At 48.0% G+C, this 26258-nt stretch overlaps 2 protein-coding genes across 4 annotated transcripts in view; one reads left to right on the top strand and one right to left on the bottom strand.

Moving 5' to 3' along the window:
* Window positions 1-16005, top strand: part of LOC140386516 (serine/threonine-protein phosphatase 2A 65 kDa regulatory subunit A beta isoform-like) — a 96113-nt gene extending 80108 nt beyond the window's left edge. Inside the window, exons 13-15 of one of the 3 annotated variants that reach the window (XM_072468913.1) lie at window positions 7333-7475; window positions 14540-14631; window positions 15540-16005. In XM_072468913.1, the coding sequence (XP_072325014.1) occupies window positions 7333-7475; window positions 14540-14631; window positions 15540-15556 (252 nt within the window). In that variant the 3' untranslated portion in view covers window positions 15557-16005. Of the gene's footprint in view, window positions 1-230; window positions 1508-7332; window positions 7476-14539; window positions 14632-15539 lie in introns of those variants that run through there. The other 2 variants (XR_011933630.1, XM_072468914.1) reach the window with 2 other exon arrangements.
* Window positions 16006-23191: 7186 nt separating this feature from the next.
* LOC140387066 (chemerin-like receptor 1) lies at window positions 23192-24169 on the bottom strand. The gene has a single exon (XM_072470075.1). The coding sequence runs from the start codon at window positions 24167-24169 to the stop codon at window positions 23192-23194; it is 978 nt and encodes a 325-aa protein (XP_072326176.1).
* Between the last annotated feature and the right edge of the window lie 2089 nt (window positions 24170-26258).

The raw sequence follows: 26258 nt of genomic DNA, 5'->3' as shown, positions 1-26258 counted from the left end.
TACCTCAAATTAAATTGGAAAATGAGGATGTTCTTAAAAATTGGGATAAATTGTTGAGTTACCTTCCAGAGGAAAAATGGACTGACCTGAAAGAGTTATTGATATCATGCAGGCAAGTTTGTAGAGATAAATTGGGAAGCACTAAAATGGCTATACATGATGTAGTTGTGGGAAATGCTGTTCCAAACAAACAACATCCATACAGACTTAACCCTTTAAAATTGGCACAGGTTAACAAAGAGATTGAGAGTATGCTTACAAATGGCATAATTGATGTGCGTTGCAGCCAATGTTGCTCACCCATAGTGATGGTACCTAAACCAGAGGGTACCCAACGGTTGTGTGTGGACTATCGAAAGGTGAATGCAGTTACAAGAACGGACTCTTATCCTATCCCACGTTTGGAGGATTGCATTGAGAAAGTGGGACAATCTGCTTTAATTTCCAACTTCCAGACATGGAAAGAACATTAAAAACATCGTATGGAGTTCTTTGATCGACTTCAGGAGGCGGGTTTGGTGAATTTGGAGAAGCCCGAATCACTTTCCTTGTGGAATTTTCGATACCCTCAAGACAAAGGGAAATAATGTGATCTCTTAGCATGAATGAATTTGATCGAACCTTTGTGCAAAAGATTTGTTGCGTGGTTGCTCCACTGATGGAATTGCTGAAGACACGTAAAAAATTTCAATGGACAGCGGACTTTCAACAGACATTTGGCTGCCTGACAGCTGTGGTAACCAATGCTCCTGTATTGGAGAATTGCTAGGGGCTCTGTGGTCAGATTAAACTAAAATATCTGGTTCTAAAGAGAAATGCCGAGGAGTAGAGGAATGGATGGATCATGCAGAGACTTTCTTGTTCAAAGAGACTGTCAATTGAGAAGGTTTTCGGTTGGAGGAAGATGAACAAAGAAAAATGGACTATATTATTGTGCCGTTAGCACGTGTTTTTTTTAAAATGAAAATGTCTATTTACTGTGTGCATTTCTTAGTGAATGGTGCAAAAGTGAAAAATGAATCCATCTTGAAGTTGATGGTTTATTTTTTTTTCTTGGGGGGAGGTGTCACATGAGAGTGCCTTTAAGAAATGGATGTTTAAGAATGTACCTTTAAGAAATGCAGTGATGTCAGAGACTGGGTGGAGCTGGGCTTTTAGCTCAGCCATTTTGAAGTTTCAGTTTGAGAGAGCAGCTGAAAAGTGCCTGGCTGGTTTGCTGAGAGCTGCAGGAAGGAAAAGAGCTGGTCTGGTGATTTCTGCAAATCCAAAGACTATAAATATATTGAATGTAACCTGTTGTGCTCCTATTTTTGAAGGGCTGAAGTCTTTTGGAGGTTTAAAAGAACAGTTTGCAGGATTGGGTAGTGTTGTATTATTTTCAGGGTTATCTTTGAAGTAAGGGGTGTGTTATGGGCGAGGCGTTTACAGAACCCCAAAATGTATCATGGAGTTCAACCAACCTCCCCCTTTAATGGATTGTTGCTTTTGAAGCACGCGGCTTGTTCACCAGGTGTGATATTACAATTATGGGCACGTGGTTTTTAAACACAAACCACTGTTTATTCCATGAACTCAACTTAACCTATTAAATAAACATTGGATCTCTTAATACCCCTTACTTCAAAGATAACTCAGAAAATATTGCAACAGTAAATAACTCCTTAAAATGTTCCTTCAAACTTCCAAGAGACTTAACACCTTTAAACAGTATCACATCAAGTTAAAGGATATATATATTGTCTGTAGAATGGCAGAGATATATTAGCTTGGTTGATTTCAGCTCCAACACCTTGCTTTCTTCTTGCAGCTCTCTGGACACACACAGACACACCCACACTGCTTTTTAAACTGAAACTAAAAACCTGCAAAAGGGCTCACCTGAGCTCAGCCCCACCCACTCTCTGACATCACTGTTTTCTTAAAGGTACACTGCTTAAACATCCATGTCTTAAAGGTACCCTCACATGACAGGTGTTAAGAGATCCAATGTTTATTTAAAAGGTTAAGTTGAGTTCATGGAATAAACATTGTTTTGTTTTTAAAACCACGTGTCCATAATTGTAATACTACACCAAGGGAACAAGCCGTGTGCTTCAAAAGTAACAATCCATTAAAGGGTTGGTTGGACTCCATGATACATTTTGGGGTTCTGAAAACACCTCGCCCATAACAGTTGATAACCTAAAATTACAAAGGGATATTGATGGAATAGATGAATGGGCAAAACTGTGGCAGATGGATTTCAATGGAAGCAAGTGTGATGTTCTCCATTTTGGACCAAAAAAGAATAAATCAGGGTGCTTTCAAGATGGTATGAAGTGGATACCTGAAGAGACCTGGGGGTTCAGGTGCATCGACCTTTAAAATGCCACGCATAAGTGCAGAAAGTAATCAGGAAGGCTAATGTAATGCTGTCTTTATATCTAGAGGACTGGAGTATAAGGACATATCCTTATTCTGCAGCTTTACAAAACACTGGTTAGACCCCACATGGAGTACTGTGAGCAGTTCTAGGAAGGATATTTTGGCCTTGGCAACGTAGGTTTACAAAAAATATACCTGGACTTCAGGGGTTAAGTTACGAGGAGAGATTACACAAATTAGGCCTGTTTTCTCTAGAATTTAGAAGATTAAGAGGTGATTTGATCAAAGTATTCAAGATATTAACAGGGAAAGACAGGGTAGATAAAGACAAACTATTTCCACTGATTGGAGATTCTAAAACGTTGGGGCATAGTTTAAAAATGAGGTCCAGACTGTTCAGGAGAGATGTTAGGAAGAACTTCTTCACACAAAGGGTGATAGAGGTTTGGAACTCTCTCCCACTAACAGCAATTGATGCGAGATGAATTGTTAATTTTAAAGCTGAGATAGAAAGATTTTTCTTAAGCAAAGATATTAAGGGATGTGGAGTTCGACCACAGGTCAGCCTTGACCTCATTGAATGGTGGAGCAGGCTCGAGGGGCTGAAGGTCCTACTCCTGTTCCTATGTTCCTTTAGGGAGGAAAATCTGCCGGCCTTACTCGGTCTGGCCTACATGTATCTCCAAACCCACACAACAATGTGGTTGACTCTAAACTGCCCTCCGAGCAGGACTCTGAGTTCAAGGGCAATTAGAGATGAGCAATAAATGCTGTGCCAGCCAGCGACGCCACATTCCATGAATAAATAAAAATAAATTGATTAGATTTAAATTTTACCAGCTGCTGTGGTGGGATCTGAACCTGGGCCTTTAGTGGACTACTATCGCTAAACAACTGCCCTCCACCCCAGTTGTACAGGTCCTCTCATCCAAGTTGTTAATATAATTGATTGTAAAAAACGTTGAAGTTCCACAGGCACTCCACCCGTCACAGTCTGCCAACCCTGAAAATGTATTTTTATTCCTGCTCAGTTTCCTATCTGTTAACCCATCCTCAAACCCTGAGCCCTAAACTTTCCTACGGCGCTCTGTGGACAACTTCTGAAAAGACAAAGACCACATCCACTGGATTTACCCTCAATTGACTGCTGACGACAACCCTCAGAAACCTCACACTTGATTCTCAACCACAGTTTCCTTTTAGAGTCCAGCTCTGCCGATTACGGTTCTCTCACTGACCTGTCACCACATCCTCTATAATAAATTGCAGCATTTCTGTGATGAGTGATGTCCAACGAACTGGCCTCCAGTTTTCCCGTTTTCCCCCATCCTTCCGCCCTTGAACAACAGGATTACATTTTCTAATCTCCAATCCACAGGGACCGCGCCACATGAAATGGAAGGAATAATCTGTTGTTGCTAATATATCCTTCCAAAACCACCAACGTCTTGTGGGGTGGGGGTCACCACTGGCCAGAATCTGAACTGGACCAGACATAAAACTGTTGATGCGAGAGCAGGTCAGATACCGGAAATTGTGCAGAGATAACTCCTGACTCCTCAAAGCCTATCCGCCATCTACAAGGCACAAGTCAAGGGTGTGATGGAATGCTCTCCACTTGGCTGGATGAATACAGTCCAACAACACTCAAGAAGCTCAGCACCACTCAGGACAAAGCAGTCCTGCTTAATCGACACTCCACCTACCACCTTATACCCTCCCATCACCGATGCACAGTGACGTTGTGTGTACCAACTACTCACCAAGGCCCTTTAGGCAACACCTTCCAAACCCACGACCACTACCATTTAGAAGGACGAGCAGAAGATACCTGGGAACCCCACTATCTGGAATTTCCCCTCCAACTTACCATCCTGATTTTGATATATATCGGCTGTTTTTTCACTGTTGCTGGGTCAAAACCTTCGCACTCACAGCACTGTGGATGTACCTACCCATGTGGACTGCAGCAGTTCAGGAAGATGGTTTACTACCACATTCTCGGGGGCAATTAGGGATGGGCAATGAATGTTGGCTTTGCCAATGTCACATCCCATGAACAAATTTTGAAAAGTCCAGCAGCATCCCCACTAGAGGGAGACATGGTTGAGTCATTTTAACAATTGTCTTACTCTGCCTCTCTCTCGCTCTTTGTCTCTCCATCTGCCTCTCACTGTCTCTACGTCTCTGTCTCTTCCTCTCTCTGTCTCTGTTTCTCTCTCTGTCTCTCTCCCACTGTCTCTCTCTCTATCTTTCTTTCTTTGAGTTTCACTCACTCTCTGTCTCTTCCAGTTTCTCTCCGTCTCCTCCAGTGTCTGTCTGTCTGTCTCACTCTCCCTGGCTTTCTCACTCTATCTCTGACGCTCTGGCTGTCAGTCACTCTCTTGGTCTCCCTTTCTCTCTCCTCTCTCTCATTCTCTCCGTCTGTTTCTCTCAGTCTTTCTGTTTCTCTCTTTCTCTGCCATTCTCTCCCTCTGTCTCTTTCTTTCTTCTCTCACTATCTCCCTCTGCCAACTACTCTGTCTCTTTCTCACTCTCTCAGTCTCTCTCGCTCTCTTTCTTTGTCTCTCTGTCTTTCTCTGTCTCTCTTTGTCCTTCTCTCACTCTGCATCTCTATCTATCTCTGCGTCTCACTCTTTTGGACACCCTTTCTCTCTCCCTTTCTCTTTCTCTCTCATTCTCTCCCTCTGTCTCTGTCTCTTGTTTCTCTCTCCTGTCGTTCTCTCCCTCTGTTTCTTTTTTTCTTTTTGCCCTCTGTCTCTGCCTTTCTCTTTCGCTGTCCTATTCTCGCTCTCACTTACTCTGTGTTGTCTCAGACTCAGAAAAGCATGAGTTTCCCTTCCCCTGCAACCAAGACATTTAATAAAAGCAGATTACTGCAGATGCTGAAATCTGAAACAAGAAATAGAAAATGCTGGAAAATCTTAGCAGCTCTGACAGCAGATTTAAAAAAAATATCTTTATTATTGTCACAAATAGGCTTGCATTAACACTGCAATGAGGTTACTGTGAAAAGCCCCTAGTCGTCACACTCCGGCGCCTGTTCGGGTACACTGAGGGAGACATAATGTCCAAATAATTTGGACACATAATGTCCAAATTACCGAACAGCACGTCTTTCAGGACTTGTGGGAGGAAACTGGAGCCCCCGGAAGAAACCCACGCAGACACAGGGAGAATGTGCAGACTCCGCACAGACAGTGACCCAAGCCAGGAATCGAACCTGGGATCCTGGCGCTGTGAAGCACAGTGCTAACCACTGTGCTACCTTGCCGCTTAGGACAAAGCTAACATTTCAAGTCTGGTTGGTGACTCTTTGTCAGAGACTCTAAATCTAGGCCCGACACTGTAGCAAACATCTTCAAGATAACTGAATACGCTCTGCAGTGTTTTGAAATGCGGTCACTATGGTAATGTGGGAAACGTGGCAGCCAGTTTACACACAACAATATTCCACAAACAGCGATGTGATAATGGCCGAGGTTACTTTGTGTTATTCAATGATGTTGGTTGAGGCCCAGGACACCAGGAAAAACTCCCTCCCCACCTCTGCTCTTCTTCCAAATAGTGGGCATGGGAACTTTCACATCCATCTGAATCTTATCCTCATATTTCTCCCTTCTGTCACTCATTCCTAAAATTGGAAGATCCGTCTTCCAGAGGTTCCATTGAACCCGAGGTTCACACACCTTCTGACTAGTGAATTAAAGATCCTGAGGCTCCCAGTAGGGAGGTGCTGTGGCAGACACTGGCACCAACACAAACGGATCAACCAGCTGATAAATCTGATTCTGTTTGCGGGACACTGCTCTGCTCAGATTGGCCGCCGTGTTTCTGATGTCACCGCGGCTTTGTTGCTGAGGAAGCCGCGTCGGGGATGTCCTGAACAAGTGGAGGTTCTCTTTGCTACGTGTGTCTAATTGTCATCTCATTGCCCTCCCTTCGCCCCACTGCACCATCGTCCTCCCCCCTGCCCTCCCCTCCACTCCACCATTCTCCCTCCGCCTGACTCCTTCATCCTCCCTTTGCTCTCACCGTCCCCACTCTACCATCCTCTCTCTGCTGTTTAGCACACTGGGCGAAATCGCTGGCTTTGAAAGCAGACCACTGCAGGCCAGCAGCACGGTTCAATTCCCGAACCAGCCTCCCCGAACAGGCGCCGGAATGTGGCGACAAGGGGCTTTTCACAGTAACTTCATTTGAAGCCTATTTGTGACAATAAGCGATTTTCATTTCATTTTCATTTTCATTCCTTGCCCCCGACTCCACCATCACCCCTCTGTTCTGCCCACTCGACTCCACCACCCTCCCTCTGCCCTCCCTGCCCCCGACTCCACCATCCTCCCTCCGCCTTGCCCTCCCGACTCCACCATCCGCCCTGCCCTCCCACTCCACCATCCTCCCTCTGCCCTCCCCACTCCACCATCCTCCCTCTGCCCTCCCTGCCCCCGACTCCACCATTCTTCCTCTGCCATCCCGACTCCACCTCCTCCCTCCGCCCTGCCCACCCGACTCCACCATCCTCCCACCTCGCTGCCCTCACGACTCCACCATCCTCCCTGCCCTCCCCACTCCACCATTCTCCCTCTGCCCTCCCCACTCCACCATCCTCCCTCTGCCCTGCCCTCCCGACTCCACCATCCTCCCTCCGCCCTGCCCACCCGACACCACCATCCTCCCTCCGCCCTGCCCTTCCGACTCCACCATCCTCCCTCCGCCCTGCCCTCCCGACTCCACCATCCGCCCTGCCCTCCCGACTCCACCATCCTCCCTCCGCCCTGCCCTCCCGACTCCACCTCCTCCCTCCGCCCTGCCCTCCCAACACCACCATCCTCCCTCCGCCCTGCCCTCCCGACTCCACCATCCTCCCTCCACCCTGCCCTCCCGACTCCACCATCCGCCCTTCTCTCCCCACTCCGCCATCCTCCCTCCGCCTTCCCCATATCCACTCCACCATCCTCCCTCCAGGTTCTGCACGACGTGTGCGGGAAGGACATCACAACCAAGATCATGCTGCCCACCGTTCTGCGAATGGGGAGTGATGCGGTGGCGAATGTGCGCTTCAACGTCGCCAAGACGCTGCAGAAGATTGGGCCCACCCTGGATTACAAGCAAGTGGACCTCTCCCGGCCGTGCCTGGACAGATATCCCACCCACCCCCCCCCCCCTCTCCCCCACCACCCCTTTAAGGCGGCAATGTATTTTTGCTTTGGGTGTGGTTTGAAAACTGGGAAGAATTCTCCTGGGTAACGCCGCCTCCATTATCGCTCTGGCGCGGTGACTGTGTCAGCAACTGCGCATGTTCGTTCATAGTCACAGGATATTTCAACGGTTAACAGCATTCAGCCCTCTAAAGGAGCGACTCACCCAGGGCCATTTACCCTTCCAGCCCCACTTCCAGCCCCAATGTTTTCCTTTTAGGACAATGATCCAGTTCCCTTCTTGAATGGCCCAATTGGTCCTCCCTCCACCGCACTCTGAGACAGCGCGTCCCGGGTCTTAACATGATTTTCATTTGTCCACATGTCTACGCACTGGAACCAAATCCACGTGTCGTTCCGGGCACAAATTCTGTGAATTCTTTTTCATTCGTTCAGGGGACGTGGGCGTCGCCAGCTGGGCCAGAATTTATTTTCCATCCCTAATTGCCCTTGAACTGAGTGTTTTGTTTGGCCATTTAAGTAGACATTTCAGTCAACCACATTGCTGTGGGTCTGGAGTCACATGTAGGCCAGACCAGACCAGGTAAAGAACATTAGTGAACCAGATGAGTTTTCCCGACAATCAGCAATGATTTCCTGGTTCATTGTTAGACTTTTAATTCCAGATGTTTGGGTGGCATGGTGGCGCAGTGGTTTGCACTGCTGTCTCATGGCGCCGAGGATCCGGGTTCAATCCCGACCCCAGGTCACTGTCTGTGTAGAGTTTGCACATTCTACCCGTGTCTACCCCACAACCCAAAAGATGCGCAGGGTAGGTGAATTATGCCATGCCAAATTGCCCATTAATTGGAAACAATTAATTGGGTACTCTATATTATTTAAAAATCCAGATTACTAACCCAGTGACAATACCACTATGCCACCGCCTCCCCTGATCAGTAATGGTAACCCAAGTCTGGCTTTTAAAAAAAAATGACATTGTGTCAAAGCTTTTCCTCATGCACTCATCAGGGTGGATCCGCAAGAAAACCAAATCTCAAAGGGAACAACATTTTGTACTGCACTGATTGATTGGCAAGTAATCTCTGATTGGCGGAGGTGTTGCGAGCGGAGAGTGCCCCGGCACGTGATTGGGTGCTTTTTCTCTCCAGTTGTTGTGCCTCTCCTAAGAGACCTCACTTCAGTTCACTGAAGGTACAAATCGCCGCATGGCATCAAGTGAAGTCAGTGGTCAAAATGAACAATTTTCAGGACCAGCCACTGATCTCCTTTAACCAGCTGCTCAGATCGAGCAAGAATTTTTTTTTTTGCCAAAGATTGTGGCGTGCATCATGCAAACACAGGTAAACTTCTCCTTTTTTGTTAAAAAAATAAGTCTTTTGAAACCCAAGTTTTTAAGCAGTCGGTGAAAGGATTGTTGACAACCAATGCGAAGATTGCTTCCAATAACAGGAATAGTGAAAAGAGAGTTTTGGGGTCTTTAGGCAGTCAGGAATATTCAGCTCCTTCCTCCCTCCTGTTGAGTGATTCCCTGTGCCTCCCCACAATCCTATAACTTCTAAAACTACAAACATGTTCAAAATACATGAAATTGATAAGTAGAAATAATTTTTTAAATCCAAACATTACAGATGGGTGGCACAATGGTTAGCATTATTGCGTCACAATGCTTGGGTCCTGGATTCAATTCTGGCCTTGGGTGACTGGAATTTGCATGTTCTCCCCGTGTCTGTGTGGGTTTCTTCTGGGTGCTCCCGTTTCCTCCACCGTCCAAAGACGTGCAGGTTAGGTCTATTAGCAATGCTAAAATTGCCCCCTGGTGTCCAGGGATGTGCGGTTTATGTGGGGTTATGGGGATAGGACCAGGGAGTGGGCCGAGGTCCTGTGCTCTTTCAAGTGGTTGGTGCAGGCTCGATGGGCAGAATGGCCTTCTTCTGTACTGTAGGGATTCTATAGAACATAACCCTTCCTGTCTCTCAGGAAAATATTTTCATTGAACGCGCTGTTTTATTTCAGAGATGTTTTAGGAGTGATAAATGAGGGATAGCTGTAAAGGCGAGACCGTGGCGTAGTAGTATTGTCAGTGGGCTAGTAATCCAGCAGGCGCAGGTTAATGTCCTGGGAACAAGGGTACAGATCGCAGTAGTGAGCACGGGAATATCAGGATTGAGCGATTGGTCATGTGGCTGGAGAATTTCTGTGGGAGGGAGGGCATTGGATATCAGAGGCATTGGGACCGGGTCTAGGGCAGGTGGAACCTGTGCGAAATGAATGGGTTACACCTTTGCAGGACCGGCACTAGTATCCTCGCAGGGGATGTTGGGGAGGGCAGGCAGGCGGGAACCTGAGAGGGAGCTTGGATTGATGAAAAGTAAAGCTGGCAATAGGAAGAAGGATGCGATATTGGATGGCAAATGAAGCGAAGGCAAACATCAAATATGGATCTGGATTCGCCACTCTGGAGCCTAAGTGCTCCCGCCAATGGAGAATTGTTACTGGTTTACGCTGGTGCGAGGAGCGGGGCGTGGTCTGTGAGTCTGTCTCATTTACCAAGCTAATTTATGAATGTGGGAGAGCTTGCCAGATTCCATCGGAATCCTGGTACAGGACTGTGACTTTGAACGGGAAGCCCAATATTGAGGTCCCACGGACCTTCCTCATCTCCCAGAGCCCTTATCGCCAACACCCCCCACACTGCTGCCAACTAGGGGCATCCTTGTCCCACAACCATGGGAATAACACGTCACCCCCCCACATCACGCATGCATGAGACCTACTTAACCACCCCGCCACGATAATCCCAAACCCCCCCATCAGAGACCACACATCAGAGACCGCCATCAGCCATTGTTTCCTGAAAGCTGCATTTTCACTTACCTTTCCCTTACATCTGCTGCCTCAGACAAAAGTGTTCAAATCAGAAGCTGTTACAAGTGTCAGAGGCTTCCTCAAAAGCCAGGTACACTTTAAATGACTTCAAATCCCTTGACAGCATTTGAAATGCAAATCTTCCATTCAATTTCACAAAGCAATATATTTATTAGCCAGTGATTGACAGTTTTATTGGTCCAGACACAGCTGCTTAGGGGGTTTGTTTATTTATTGTTCCCTTCACGCTTGAATGCATCTCAATTACCCTGCTATAATGCCAACCACAATGTTTATAAACACTCTTGCTATGATTGACAGCTCCTCGCACCTCCTGAGCCCTGACGTTTGGCTGCCGGGCCTGAGGTTGGCGAGTTGAGCAGGGCGCTGTACCTCCCACAGGCGACCACTGCAATACGTCCCCAGCCGGTCCCCTATCTTCTACTGTTCACCAATCTGAGCTGGTCCCATCTTTACTGCCTCCGCATCCTCGCTCACTCTCCAATTCATCTGCCACAGAGCTTCCTCAACTCTGCCCCCACAGGATAGGGAGAAAAGTCACGATCATCCCAACTGGGTTAAGCCCAAAATGTTTAACAGTGCCAACACCACCCCACCATTCCCCGCCCCCCCCCCCCCCCCACATACACAGAGTGTAGAAGGGTAATTTAGACCCAAAAGGTACCCTCTTGTTCTTAATATAGGTATAAAATGCCTTGGGATTCTCCTTAATCCTGTCTGCCAAGGGCATTTTGTGACCCCTTTTTGCTCTCCTAACTCCCTGCTTGAGCTCTTTTCTACTTCCCCTGTATTCTTCAAGTGCTTCATCTATTTTTATTTGCTTAGATCTCATGTATGCATCTTTTTTCTTTTTGACTAGACTCACAATTTCCCTGGTAATCCATGGTTCCTGAATCCTGCCCTTCCTGTCTTTCCTTTTTATCGGCACATGCCTGTCCTGCACTCCCATCAACTGCTCCTTAAAAGACTCCCACATGCCAAATGTGGATTTACCCTTAAACAGCCTCTCCCAAACAACAGCCTCCAAATCCTGCCTAATCTGGCTGTAGTTAGCTTGCCCCCATTTTAGCACCTTAACCCGAGGACAACACTCCTCCTTTTCCATGAGTATCCAAAAGCTTCTGAAATTGTAGTCACTGTTCGCCACATGTTCCCCAACTGCAACTTTGATGACCTCGCCGGGCTCGTTCTCGAGTACTAGGTCCAGTCTAGCCACCTCTCTCGTCAGACTATCCACATATTGTTCCAAAAATCTTCCGAGATAAACTTAACAAATTCCTCACCATCCGGATCACTAGCCCTAATGGATTTCCAGTCAACATGAGGAAAATTAAAATCTCCCACTACAACAACCCTATTATTTATATATCTATCCAGAATCTGCTTACATATCTGTTCTTACTTCCTGTGAGCTGTTGGGAGGCCTGTAGTTCACCCCATCATAGTGTCTTCCCCCTTCCTGTTTCTGAGGTATACCCACAGTGCCTCGTTATTTGATTTTTCCATGGTGTCCTCCCTCTGTACAGCTGTAATATGTTCTCTAACCAGTATTGCAACTCCCCCATCTCTTTTACCTTCCTCCCTGTCTTGCCTTAAACACCTATATCTCGGAATATTTAGCTGCCAGTCCTGTCCCTTTTTTAACCAAGTCTCCATTACAGCAGCCACATCCAAGTTCCGCGCATGAATCAAAGCTCTAAGCTCATCTGTCGTACCTGTTATACTCCGTGCATTGAGGCAGATGCTCTCCAGGCCCACTTAGTTTGACTTTCCCCAGCCTGCCCATTCTCTTAGCCATCCTGGCCGTGGTACCATGCTCATTCCAAGTCTCCACATTTGCCGGCTTACTGTTCTGATTCCCACCCCCCTGTCACATTAGTTTAAACCATACTCGCAAACCTCCCAGCCAAGATATTGGTGCCCCTCCAGTTCTGGTGTAACCTGTCCTTCTTGTACAGGCCTCACCTTCCCTGGAAGACATCCCAATGATCTAAAAAACTGACGTCCTCCCTTCTGCACCAGTTCTTTAGCCACGTGTTCAGCTGCACGATCTCCCTGTTCCCAGCCTCGCTAGCACATGGCACAGGGCGAGGTCCTGCTTCTTAATCTTCTACCTAACTCCCTAAATTGCCATTTCATGACCTCACTACTCTTTCTACCTATGTCATTCGCGCCAATGTGGACAATGACCTCTGTCTGATTTCCCTCCTGTTTTAGGATGCTTTGTACCCGCTCAGACATCCAAATCCTGGCAGCTGGGAGGCAAACAATCATCCTGGAGTCCCTTTCACGGCCACAGAAGCACCTATCTGTGCCCCTGACAATTGAATCCCCTACCACTATTGCTTTTCTATGCTTTGTACCCCCTGTCTGTGCAGAAGAACCAGTAGTGGTGCCTTCGCTCTGGCCACTGCTGCTGCTGTCCCTGATGGACCTTCCCCCTCATCAGTTTCCAAAACGGCATACTTGTTCGATAGAGGGACAGTCATTGGGACAGATGTAGTCCTCAGGGACACCTGCAGTGTCCATGATGCCCCTCATCGTGCAGGAGTAGTACACAACGCCACCAATTGATATCTCTCTACCTCTGTTGGTTGTTAGATTAAAAACTAAATCCCAGTTCGGCCCTCAATAAAAATTTACTGCTGCTGCTTTCACAAATAGGCCCCCAAAAATGTATCTGTCTCCTGGTTAGTACTGGTTTGCGTAAAATATTAAATCTAGCCTGCCACCCTCTTGTTAATGAGGAGAAAAAAAACCCAAAAAAACTCTTACCTTACAAAATGTAGCTCAGAATCTACTCCAGTGAGCCTTCCCAGACTGCACTCCGGGTTTCTCCTGCTCAGCTCTGCTCCCGATATGATGAACTTACCTGCCTCACCTACTACTTACCAATCAACGCTGTCACTTGTAGTCACCTGCAGCAGGGCAAGGCCGCTCACTGAAAATTTGAGAGTCGACAAATCGGATAAAAAGCACCTCCTCCCATCCAGCCTCAAATTCCCACCTAACTTTAAATTTCCAGTTCCCAAACTCGCTCTTCGATGTGTCTCACTTTGGATGTGTCACTGGGAGTGAGCTTCAGATCCCCTTCTTAAATAGGACTGAGATGACTCACACTCCTGGCAACTTTAGAACAAAACAATTGCCAAGGGAGTGCTGCATTGTCAGAGGGTCAATACTGAGGGAGTGCTTTACTGTTGGAGGATCAGTACTGAGGTAGTGCTGCACTCTCAGATGTACCGTCTTTTGGATGAAACATTAAACCGAATCCTATATTCAGTATTTGGAAGAAGAGCAGGGGGTAGATCTTCCCCCACCTTTTGACCAATATTTATATTGCAACCAGTATCCCCTAAAAAACGACTGACGTGGGTCATTTTACATTGCTGTTTGTGGGATCTCACTGTGCGCAAATTGGCTGTAGCATTTCCGACATAATAATAATCTTTATTAGAATCGCAAGTCGGCTTGCATTAACACTGCAATGAAGTTACTGTGAAAATCCCCTAGTCGCCACACTACGATACGGTTCACAGAGGGAGAATTCAGAAAGTCCAATTCACCTAACAAGCACGTCTTTCGAGACTTGTGGGAGGAAATTGGAGCACCCACAGGAAACCCACGCAGAACCGGGGAGAACGTGCAGACTCTGCACAGACAGTGACTCAAGCGGGAATATATCCCGGGTCCCTGGTGCTGTGAAACAACAGTGCTAACGACTGTACTACTGTGCCATTCATTGGCTGTGAAATGCTTTGCGATGTCTTGTGGTCGCGACAGGCACTTGAGAAATGCAATCTCACATTTAATGATAACAAAATATTACAGATGCCGAATATCTGAAATAAAAACTGGGAGTGCTGGAAAAACTCAGTACGTCCAGCAATGTCCGTGGAGAGAGAAACAGAGTTGACGTTTTGAGTGCGAGAGAACTCTTCTTCAGGACCCTGCTGGCATTTCGTGAGTTTGACTTTACAGCTCTGAGCGATCCATATGTGTGAGGAAGCAATTCAGTTCAGGAGCATGCAGGTTGTGACAGTGACAAATGTCTGTGACTATCCATTGTTTTCCTGTTTTTTCAACGGAATTAATTATTTCCTCCCTCTCTTGTTTTCCTTCAGCCCCTTACATACCGAGGTGAAGCCTGTGCTTGACCGACTCAGCCGGGATCAAGACATAGACGTCAAATACTTTGCCCAGGAAGCTTTGGTTGGTGAGTGGTGAGCGTAGAACCTTTCACTGACGATAGGTCAGGTGCAGGAAAGGGTGGAAGGCGTGGACAGATAGAGGAGGTGGAATCAATGGTGGTCCCTGGAGGAAGGAGTATTGAGGGGTATTTGGTAGTGGTCCCGGAAGGGAGGTGTATTGGGGATGAATCACAGGTAGTCCCGGAAGGGATGGGTATGCGTGGGTTTCCTCCGGGTGCTCCGGTTTCCTCCCACAGTCCAAAGATGTGCAGGTTAGGTGGATTGGTCATGATAAATTGCCCTTAGCGTCCAAATTGCCCTTAGTGTTGGGTGGGGTTACTGGGTTATGAGGATAGGGTGGAGGTGTTGACCTTGGGTAGGGTGATCTTTCCAAGAGCCGGTGCAGACTCGATCGGCCGAATGGCCTCCTTCTGCACTGTAAATTCTATGATCTATGATTGTGGGGGAATTGGTGGTGGTCCCAGGAGGGATGGGTATTTCGGGGCAATTGGTGGTGGTCCAGGGAGGGAGGGGTATTAGGGGGGGAATTGGTGGTGGTCCCAGGAGGTCACTATAGATTTCATTGATTCTATATAGTGCACACTGGATGACTGGACATGGATGTGTCAGAACTGGAAGGTGGGGGTGGTACTTGAGGGACCATAATGGGTGCATGTAGGGAATAGTACAGATACATTGAATAGGGAAGCTGGATGAACACATGAGAGAGGAAGGAATTCAGGGCTAGGATGATAGAGTTGTACAGGAGGATATTTGAGTGGGGAATGGAGACCAGCATGGGCCAGTTGGGCTGAATAGCTTGGGCCTCTGCCTTTATACTTTGTACCTGTGCACCAAGCAGATTTGCTCCGTGGACAATGCCTGATCTTCCGATCTTTAATCTACCTTCTTTCCTGACTCTCCCTCTCTCCAGTGCTGTGCCTGAATTAAGACAGAGCAGAACCAGGCCGAGCAAGATGCAAAGGTCTCGACCACAGCACCAAAAGCCCCCGCATGAACAACAGTGGCTTCTACCCCACGCTGATGCGCTCGTCCGAGAAGGAAGTGAACGGTTCCCCTCGGTTGGAAGCTGAGCTTCAGCAGCAACATTGTGAAAGGTTTTTCACTTCACTCAAACAGCTGCCTTGTTCTCCGATTTCTTTTTCCCACTCTTGTTCCACTTGTTCTTCGTCTTCCCTCCCTCCGCGTTTCCCTCCCTTCATGTTACTCTCACTTTCTCTCCCTCCATGTTTTCCTCCCGTTCCCTCGCTTTCCCTTGTTCTTTATCTGTCCGGTTGTGACGTTGAATTTGAAAGGTTGATTTTTGTTTACGGTTCCCATGGTTGACACAGAGCGAATTACAGATTGTAGAATAAAGATGGTACAAACATTTTCATCAACCCCGTGCTGACCTATTTGTGCTTCATGACAGCTCAAGAGCAGCCCATTTGATTATCAACAATAGTAGCTGGCATTTATAGATCACGTTTAATATAAGTAAAAGCACAAATGTTTGTCTTAGGAGCAATTACAATCTCATATCGAGACACATAAGCAAACATGAGGGATAAGTGACGAACATAGGCATGAGGACGGTAAAGACTTGGGGAGGGTTGTATGGGCTGGAGGAGGTTACAGAGATAATAAGGGTTGGAGGGGCTGGAGGAGGTTACAGAGATAGGGAGGGGTGTTGGGCCTGGAAGAGATTACAGAGACAGGGAAGGTTGGAGGATGTTACAGAGATAATGAGAGTTGTAGGGACTGGAGGAGGTTACACAGATAGGGAGGGTCGTAGGGGCAGGAGGATGTTACAGAGATAGGGAAGGTTGGAGGGGCTGGAGGAGTTTACAGAGATAGGGAAGGTTGGAGGGGCTGGAGGAGGTTACAGAGATAGGGAGGGATGTTGGGCCTGGAAGAGATTACAGAGAATAGGGATGGCTGGAGGATGTTACAGAGATAATGAGAGTTGTAGGGACTGGAGGAGGTTACACAGATAGGGAGGGTTGTTGGGACGTTAAATCTATTGAGGTGGCAAGGACTAAAAGAGAATTTAACCAAGCTTCAAAATCATGAGGGGCATTTTGATAGAGTTGATAAGTGTTTCCCAGCAGCAGGAGGCTTGGTAACCAGAGGGGACACAGATTGAAGAGCAGCGGGCAAAGACCACGGTGCGGGGGGGGGGGGATGAGATTTTCTTCTTAAACTGCGAGTTGTTGTGAAATGAGGTGAAGCCCCTGATGTAGTTTAATTCTGTTTTGCAATGCTCGTCAAACAGTTCCAATTTATTGTTTTCCAGTTTAAAAAACGACGTAAGGCATGTTGAAGTTTACTGAGTGTTTCAGGCCCTCGATCCCAATCGTTTGGTTTGGTGCCTTTTTTAATTTAGCTGTTCAAGGCCATACTCAGTCCTGGGTGGCTAATGGCTGCAAAAAGGTCAGTACTGAGGGAGTGCTGCATTTCCAGTGGGTCAGTACAGAGGGAATTCTGCACTTTCGGAGGGTCAGTACTGAGGGAGTGCTGCACTGTTGGGGGGTCAGTAATGAGGAGTCCTACAGTATTCGAGTGCCAGTAATGAGGGAGTTCTGCACTGTCAGAGCATCAGTACTGAGGGAATGCTGCACTATTGGAGAGTGCTGTACTGTTGGAGGGTCAGCTTGAGGGAGTGCTGCACTGTTGAAGGAGGGTCAATACTGAGGGAACACTGCACTGTCAGAGGATCAATATTGACATAGTGTCGCACTCTCAGAGGATCATTCGGGACGAACTTCGGATCATTCGGGAGGCAGAGGGGGTCATAGATAGCAGCTTCAGGGAATTAGTTACACCAAAGATTGGAGATAGATAGGTAACTGTAAGAGGGACTGGGAAAAAACAGTCAGTGCAGGGATCCCCTGCGGTCGTTCCCCTGAGAAACAAGTATACCGCTTTGGATACTTGTGGGGGAGCCGACTTACCAGGGGTAAGCCATGGGGTACGGGCCTCTGGCACGCAGTCTGTCCCTGTTGCTCAGAAAGGAAGGGGGGAGAGGAGCAGAGCATTAGTAATTGGGGACTCGATAGTCAGGGGCACAGATAGGAGATTTTGTGGGAGCGTGAGAGACTCACGTTTGGTATGTTGCCTCCCAGGTGCAAGGGTACGTGATGTCTCGGATCGTGTTTTCCGGGTCCTTAAGGGGGAGGGGGAGCAGCCCCAAGTCGTGGTCCACATTGGCACTAACGACATAGGTAGGAAAGGGGATAAGGATGTCAGGCAGGCTTTCAGGGAGCTAGGATGGAAGCTCAGAACTAGAACAAACAGAGTTGTTATCTCTGGGTTGTTGCCCGTGCCACGTGATAGTGAGATGAGGAATAGGGAGAGAGAGAGCAATTAAACACGTGGCTACAGGGATGGTGCAGGCGGGAGGGATTCAGATTTCTGGATAACTGGGGCTCTTTCTGGGGAAGGTGGGACCTCTACAGACAGGATGGTCTACATCTGAACCTGCGGGGCACAAATATCCTGGGGGGGAGATTTGTTAGTGCTCTTTGGGGGGGTTTAAACTAATGCAGCAGGGGCATGGGAACCTGGATTGTAGTTTTAGGGTAAGGGAGAATGAGAGTATAGAGGTCAGGAGCTCAGATTTGACGTCGCAGGAGGGGGCCAGTGTTCAGGTAGGTGGTTTGAAGTGTGTCTACTTCAATGCCAGGAGTATACGAAATAAGGTAGGGGAACTGGCAGCATGGGTTGGTACCTGGGACTTCGATGTTGTGGCCATTTCGGAGACATGGATAGAGCAGGGACAGGAATGGATGTTGCAGGTTCCGGGGTTTAGGTGTTTTAGTAAGCTCAGAGAAGGAGGCAAAAGAGGGGGAGGTGTGGCGCTGCTAGTCAAGAGCAGTATTACGGTGGCGGAGAGGATGCTAGATGGGGACTCATCTTCCGAGGTAGTATGGGCTGAGGTTAGAAACGTGAAAGGAGAGGTCACACTGTTGGGAGTCTTCTATAGGCCTCCAAATAGTTCTAGGGATGCAGAGGAAAGGATGGCGAGGATGATCCTGGATAAGAGCGAAAGTAACAGGGTAGTTATTATGGGAGACTTTAACTTTCCAAATATTGACTGGAAAAGATATAGTTCGAGTACATTAGATGGGTCGTTTTTTGTACAGTGTGTGCAGGAGGGTTTCCTGACACAGTTTGTTGACAGGCCAACAAGAGGCGAGGGAGGCCACATTGGATTTGGTTTTGGGTAATGACCCAGGCCAGGTGTTGGATTTGGAGGTAGGTGAGCACTTTGGGGACAGTGACCACAATTCGGTGACGTTTACGTTAAAGATGGAAAGGGATAAGTATACACCGCAGGGTAAGAGTTATAGCTGGGGGAAGGGAAATTATGATGCCATTAGACGTGACTTGGGGGGGATAAGGTGGAGAAGTAGGCTGCAAGTGTTGGACACACTGGATAAGTGGAGCTTGTTCAAGGATCAGCTACTGCGTGTTCTTGATAAGTATGTACCGGTCAGGCAGGGAGGAAGGTGCCGAGCGAGGGAACCGTGGTTTACCAAAGAAGTGGAATCTCTTGTTAAGAGGAAGAAGGAGGCCTATGTGAAGATGAGGTGTGAAGTTTCAGTTGGGGCGATGGATAGTTACAAGGTAGCGAGGAAGGATCTAAAGAGAGAGCTAAGACGAGCAAGGAGGGGACATGAGAAGTATTTGGCAGGAAGGATCAAGGAAAACCCAAAAGCTTTCTATAGGTATGTCAGGAATAAGCAAATGACGAGGGAAAGAGTAGGACCAGTCAAGCACAGGGATGGGAAGTTGTGTGTAGAGTCTGAAGAGATAGGCGAGATACTAAATGAATATTTTTCGTCAGTATTCACTCAGGAAAAAGATAATGTTGTGGAGGAGAATGCTGAGCTCCAGGTAAATAGATTAGATGGCATTGAGGTACGTAGGGAAGAGGTGTTGGCAATTCTGGACAGGCTGAAAATAGATAAGTCCCCGGGACCTGATAGGATTTATCCTAGGATTCTCTGGGAGGCCAGGGAAGAGATTGCTGGACCATTGGCTTTGATTTTTATGTCATCATTGGCTACAGGAATAGTGCCAGAGGACTGGAGGATAGCAAATGTGGTCCCTTTGTTCAAAAAGGGGAGCAGAGACAACCCCGGCAACTATAGACCGGTGAGCCTCACATCTGTAGTGGGTAAAGTCTTGGAGGGGATTATAAGAGACAAGATTTATAATCATCTAGATAGGAATAATATGATCAGGGATAGTCAGCATGGCTTTGTGAAGGGTAGGTCATGCCTCACAAACCTTATTGAGTTCTTTGAGAAGGTGACTGAACAGGTAGACGAGGGTAGAGCAGTTGATGTGGTGTATATGGATTTCAGCAAAGCGTTTGATAAGGTTCCCCACGGTAGGCTATTGCAGAAAATACGGAGGCTGGGGATTGAGGGTGATTTAGAGATGTGGATCAGAAATTGGCTAGCTGAAAGAAGACAGAGGGTGGTGGTTGATGGGAAATGTTCAGAATGGAGTTCAGTCACAAGTGGAGTACCACAAGGATCTGTTCTGGGGCCGTTGCTGTTTGTCATTTTTATCAATGACCTAGAGGAAGGCGCAGAAGGGTGGGTGAGTAAATTTGCAGACGATACTAAAGTCGGTGGTGTTGTCGATAGTGTGGAAGGAAGTAGCAGGTTACAGAGGGATATAGATAAGCTGCAGAGCTGGGCTGAGAGGTGGCAAATGGAGTTTAATGTAGAGAAGTGTGAGGTGATTCACTTTGGAAGGAATAACAGGAATGTGGAATATTTGGCTAATGGAGAAGCTCTTGAAAGTGTGGATGAGCAGAGGGATCTAGGTGTCCATGTACATAGATCCCTGAAAGTTGCCACCCAGGTTGATAGGGTGGTGAAGAAGGCCTATGGAGTGTTGGCCTTTATTGGTAGAGGGATTGAGTTCCGGAGTCAGGAGGTCATGTTGCAGCTGTACAGAACTCTGGTACGGCCGCATTTGGAGTATTGCGTACAGTTCTGGTCACCGCATTATAGGAAGGACGTGGAGGCTTTGGAGCGGGTGCAGAGGAGATTTACCAGGATGTTGCCTGGTATGGAGGGAAAATCTTATGAGGAAAGGCTGATGGACTTGAGGTTGTTTTCGTTGGAGAGAAGAAGGTTAAGAGGAGACTTAATAGAGGCATACAAAATGATCAGGGGGTTGGATAGGGTGGACAGTGAGAGCCTTCTCCCGCGGATGGAAATGGCTGGCACGAGGGGACATAACTTTAAACTGAAGGGTAATAGATATAGGACAGAGGTCAGAGGTAGGTTCTTTACGCAAAGAGTAGTGAGGCCGTGGAATGCCCTACCTGCTACAGTAGTGAACTCACCAACATTGAGGGCATTTAAAAGTTTATTGGATAAACATATGGATGATAATGGTATGGTGTAGGTTAGATGGCTTTTGTTTCGGTGCAACATCGTGGGCCGAAGGGCCTGTACTGCGCTGTATTGTTCTATGTTCTATCTGTATTCAGGGAGTGCCGCACTGTCCGAGTACTGAGGGGGTGCTTCTATTTCACAGGGTCAGTACTGACCGAGTGCTTCACTATCAGAGGATCAGTACTGAGAGAATGCTGCACTGTCAGAAGGTCAGTACTGAGGGAGTTCAGCAGTGTCAGAGGGTCAGTACTGAGGGAGTGCTGCACTGTTGGAAGGTCAGTATTGAGGGAGTGCTGTGTTGTTGAAGGGTCAGTACAGAGGAAGTGCTGTACTGTCAGAGGTTTAGTACTGAGGGAATGCTGCTCTGTTGGAGGGTTTGTACTGGGGGTGTGCTGCACTGTTCGAGTGTCAGTATGAGAGAGTGCTGCACTGTTGGAGGAGGGTCAATACTGAGGGAACACCACTGTCAGAGGATCGATATTGAGGCAGTGTCGCACTCTCAGAGGATCTGTATTCAGGGAGTGCAGCACTGTCCGAGGGTCAGTACTGAGGGGGTGCTGCAGTGTAAGAGATTCTGTGCTGAGGGAGTGCTGCCTTGTCAGAGGGTCAGTCCTGAATGTAATGACACCTTGTGGAAGTGCGCACAGGGTGTCCAGCCCCACATGTCCCTGAGTCACAACACAAGTGAATAATTCATATAAAAATATCCAAAGTCTTTGGCCCATGCTGCCCAATAATCAGTCACTAAGATTGTAAATGTAAACACAATCACTTACTTCTTACAAGAACTATCTTCAAATATGCAGAAATACAACAGGTTAACGGGCCGTCTCAAAAGAAGAGCACCCAGAGGCTTGCTGCGTAGAGTCAGCCCTCACAGTGGCCTTCTGGAGAAAATCTGTTGGACCTCTTCACTGGGCTGGCAGAATCAAAATTGAAACCAAACTGGCCTTGGGACTCTTAAAAACATGTCAGTGGGATCCAATCCGAACACCACCTGTTACCAGGCTGGGCACTGCCTTTTCGGCCAATTTCTTGGTCACTGGCCAATCAGTCGTACCAAGTCCTCCCTGATGCCAGCAAATCTGCAATCACCAATTGAAACCAGTACAAAGTTCCGGATTCTTCTGTTTCAATGCAAGGTACATGCTTCTTCCACTGCTTGCCTTAAAGCGAGATATCCATCAATCATCCATAGATCAAAAGTGCAACAGCAAAAAAGGAAGAGAAATGAGCAAATAAAGCACCCTTACATGAGGGAGCGCTGCACTGTTGGAGGGTCAGTACTGAGGGAGCGCTGCACTGTTGGAGGGTCATTACTGAGGGAGCATTGCACTGTTGGAGTGTCAGTACTGAAGGAGTGCTGCACTGTCGGAGGGTCAGTACTGAGGGACTGCTGCACTGTCGGAGGGTCAGACTTTCTTTGGTGACGTTAAATCGAGGCGATGAGTTCCCTTTTCGATGGAGGCAAATGATCTCACAGCCGTTAATAGGGGGAAGAGCTTGGGCAGGCAGGTGGTGGGTGGACAGTGGTGTGCGGGCGGTACGGAGGGCGGTATACAAGGACTAATATTTATCCCTCTACCAAATTCATTTGAAATACTGATGGTCTAGGTCATTATCACATCGCTCTTTCGGGGATTTTGCTGTGCACAAAATGGTTGCCATGTTTCCTACATTGTGGGCGGCATGGTAGCACAGTGGGTAGTGCTGTTGCTTCACAGCTCCAGTGTCCCAGGTTGAATTCCGGCTTGGGTCACTATCTGTGCGGAGTCTGCACGTTCCTCCTGTGTCTTCGTGGGTTTCCTCTGGGTGCTCCGGTTTCATCCCACAGTCCAAAGATGTGCAGGTTAGGTGGACTGGCCAAGCTAAATTGCCCCTTGGTGTTCAAAAAGGTCAGGTGGGGCTACAGGGATAGGGTGGAGTCGGGTGCTCTTTCCAAGGGCCGGTGCAGACTCAATGGGCCGAATGGCTTCCTTCTGCACTCTAGATTCTATGATATAATAACAGTGACCTTGCTTCAAAAGAGGTTCTTCATTGACAGTGAAAAGTTTGGGGAATTCTGAAGTGGGGAAATGCGCTTGGGAGATGGAAGTCTCTCTTTCCCTTTGTCCCATTGTGTGAATAGTGAGCCTCCTGCCTCATTGTGGCTCCTGTATCATTCCTACTCTGATCCAATTCTTTCCAAGATGGACTGCAGGGACTGTTTGAACGTCACTCGGAACCTATGGCCCATGAACACATAGATTATGGGGTTCAGGCTGCAGTTGAAGAGGGCGAGGTTGTGGCTGATGGTGATGCCCAACTTGATGGACGGAGTGGGACCGATGGTCATCTTTAGGAGGCCAAAGACATGGTAGGGTAGCCAGCAGATGAAGAAGGCAGCCACGATGACCAGGGTAACCCTGAGGGGCCTGCTGGGGCCACCTGCCGCCTGCCCCCTCCTGAGCCTGGCCAAGATGGCGATGTGGCAGCCCGCAATGGCGATGAACGGGATGAGGAAGGCCAGTACGAAACGGCTGAGGACCAGCCCCTCTTCCCGCCGTCGGGCCAAGGCCCTCCCCAGCTCCTCCCCGGGGTCCCCTTGCAGTCGATAGCGGAACTGGCAGCGTGTGTAGTTCCCCCCCTCCCCCGCAGGTATGGTGTCGAGGAAGGTAAAATGGGGGGCAGTGGAGAGCAGGGCCAGGACCCAGAGGAACAGGCTGGTGCGTGCTGCCACCCGCGGGCTGAGGTGGTTGCGGAACCACACAGGCGCGCAAACAGAGGCACAGCGCTGGATGCTGATGGCAGTTAGCAGGAAGACGCTGCCAAAGAGGTTGAGGTACTCGATGGAGACACAGAGCTTGCACAATGCCTTCCCGAATGGCCAGTGAAAACCCATGGCCAGGTAGGTGAAAGAAAAGGGCAGGAAAAGGGAAAAGACGACATCAGCTAAGGCCAGGTTGCAAACGAAGACTCTGCCTACTGTTTTTGCCATCTTGAAGCCTGCAATCCACAGCACAAGCCCGTTGCCACCAAGCCCCAGCAGGAACACGAGGAGGTGCAGCGACAGGCTGATCCCGAGCAAGGCCCGACTGAGTGAACTCACAGCGAGATGGGCCGTGCCTCCTGCCTCAAGCGAAAGGTTGAACGCAGGAACCATCTTAGGGTTGCCCATACTTATCTGAAAAGACAAATTCACAGAAATCCAATTGTTAGAGCCTTAATAGAAAGAAGGAGGATCTCGCGTTTCTGTACTGTTCATCATGTGGTCGGTCGTGTCTCTTGCACAACAAAAGACTATTTGGAACCTTCTGGAACTGAGGGAGCACTTCATCGTCTGTTATGGGCCAGGGTTTAGAGAACCCCAAAGTGTATCATGGAGTTCACCTGACCCACAACTTTTAATAGATTGTGGTATGGGGAGCACACGGCCCACTCTACAGGTGTGGTAGAGCAGAAATGGAAAAGTATTTTTTAAAGCAAAACAATGTTTCTTCTATGAACTCAAGTTAACCTTTTTAAAACATACAGTGAACATCTTAGCAACCATTAATTCAAATACAACCCCCAAAGAATACAACATTAAGTAATCCTTTAAACTTTCCTTTTAACATCCATAAGACTTAAAACACCTTTTACCAGAAGCACATCAGGTTAAAGTCACTATTGTTATTAGTTATAAATCACTAGAATCGATTTACAGTCTTTAAATTACAGAGAAAGAGACTCTAATACACCTTCTGGCTGTCATTGCAGCTATCCAGCTCTGAAAACAAAACTAAAACACACCCTGCAACAAACAGCCTAAAACGAAAGTAAAAAGCTGACAAACAGCCCAGCTCCACCCACTCTCTGACATCACTGCAGTAATAAACACCCATTTCTTTAAGGTACTCTCACTACAGATACTTTATATACACATCTATTTATAAACACCCATTTCTTAAAGGTACTCTCACATGACACGTCTGAGGGTCAGTTACGCGAGAGTGTTGCAAGGTCAGAGGTTCAGCACTGAGAGAGTGCTGAACTGTCAGAAGATCAGTACTGAGGGATTGCTGCACTACGAGAGGGTCAGTACTGAGAGAGTCCTGCACTGTCAGAGGATCAGTCCTGAGGGATTGCTGCACATCGGACGGTCAGTACTGAAGGAGCACTGCACTCGCAGAAGGTCAGGACTGAGGGAGTGACGTTCAGTCAGAGGGTTGGTACTGAGGGAGCATTGTGCTGTCAGAGGGTCATTACTGAGGGATAGCAACCTTCTCGGGCTACAAACCTAACCTGGGCAAAAGCGAGGCATTCCCAGTGAACCCAAACGGAGGAGGGAGAGAGCTGGAGGGGCTCTCGTTCAAAACAGCTCAGAACAGATTCCGCTACCTGGGGATCCAGATAGCCAGAGACTGGACACAGATCCATAAGTGGAATCTGACCAGCCTGGTGGAGGAAGTAAGAAGAGACCTTCAAAGGTGGAGGGCACTCCCACTCTCCCTGGCGGGGAGAGTGCAGACGATCAAGATGAACGTACTGCCAAGGTTCCTCTTTCTGTTTAGATCCATTCCGATCTTCATTCCCAAGGCCTTTTTCCAAAACGTAGACTGTCTAATCATGGCGTTTGTGTGGGGGAGGTAAGAATCCGAGAATTCCCAGACACTGCAAAGAAGGAAAATCAAAGGGGGTTTGGCCTTACCAAACGTACAATACTACCACTGGGCAGCAACGACAGAAAGAGTTAGGGGATGGGTACAAGAACCTGACACAGATTGGGTACAAATGGAGGAGGCATCCTGTAAAGGAACGACCCTCTGGGCCCTGGCCACAGCAGCACTCCCATCCTCAACAACATACACAGCGAACCCAGTGATAGCGGCCAAGCTAAGAACGTGGACCCAACTGAGACAACACTTTGGGATAACCAAAATGTCCCCCATGGCTCCCATATGCGGCAATCACAGATTGGCGGGGGGGGGGGGGGGTGCAGAAGGGAGGTGCGCAAACCACGAGAGATGAGGGGGGGGTCTCCTCCCTTTTTTCTTTTTTTTTTCTTCACTCTGTCCGGAAAATAAAAGAAAAGCACAGCCGAAGCCAGGGTGGCGGGGCAATGGGGAAGGGGGAGGAACCATAGACCGATCCAGAGGGCAACGGATTGCACATAGGGTCAGTTAAACGAAGGTCAAACTAAACCTCTCTGTATAATAAAGGAAATTAGCGCGGGCGAGAAAAATGTGATGTGTATATATACAACTGCTTAT

The sequence above is a fragment of the Scyliorhinus torazame genome, chromosome 12 (assembly GCF_047496885.1).
Source record: "Scyliorhinus torazame isolate Kashiwa2021f chromosome 12, sScyTor2.1, whole genome shotgun sequence".
NCBI classification, from domain to species: domain Eukaryota; kingdom Metazoa; phylum Chordata; class Chondrichthyes; order Carcharhiniformes; family Scyliorhinidae; genus Scyliorhinus; species Scyliorhinus torazame.
Note: the sequence above shows the minus strand (reverse complement) of the source record. Positions and strands in the feature narration are given on the sequence as shown.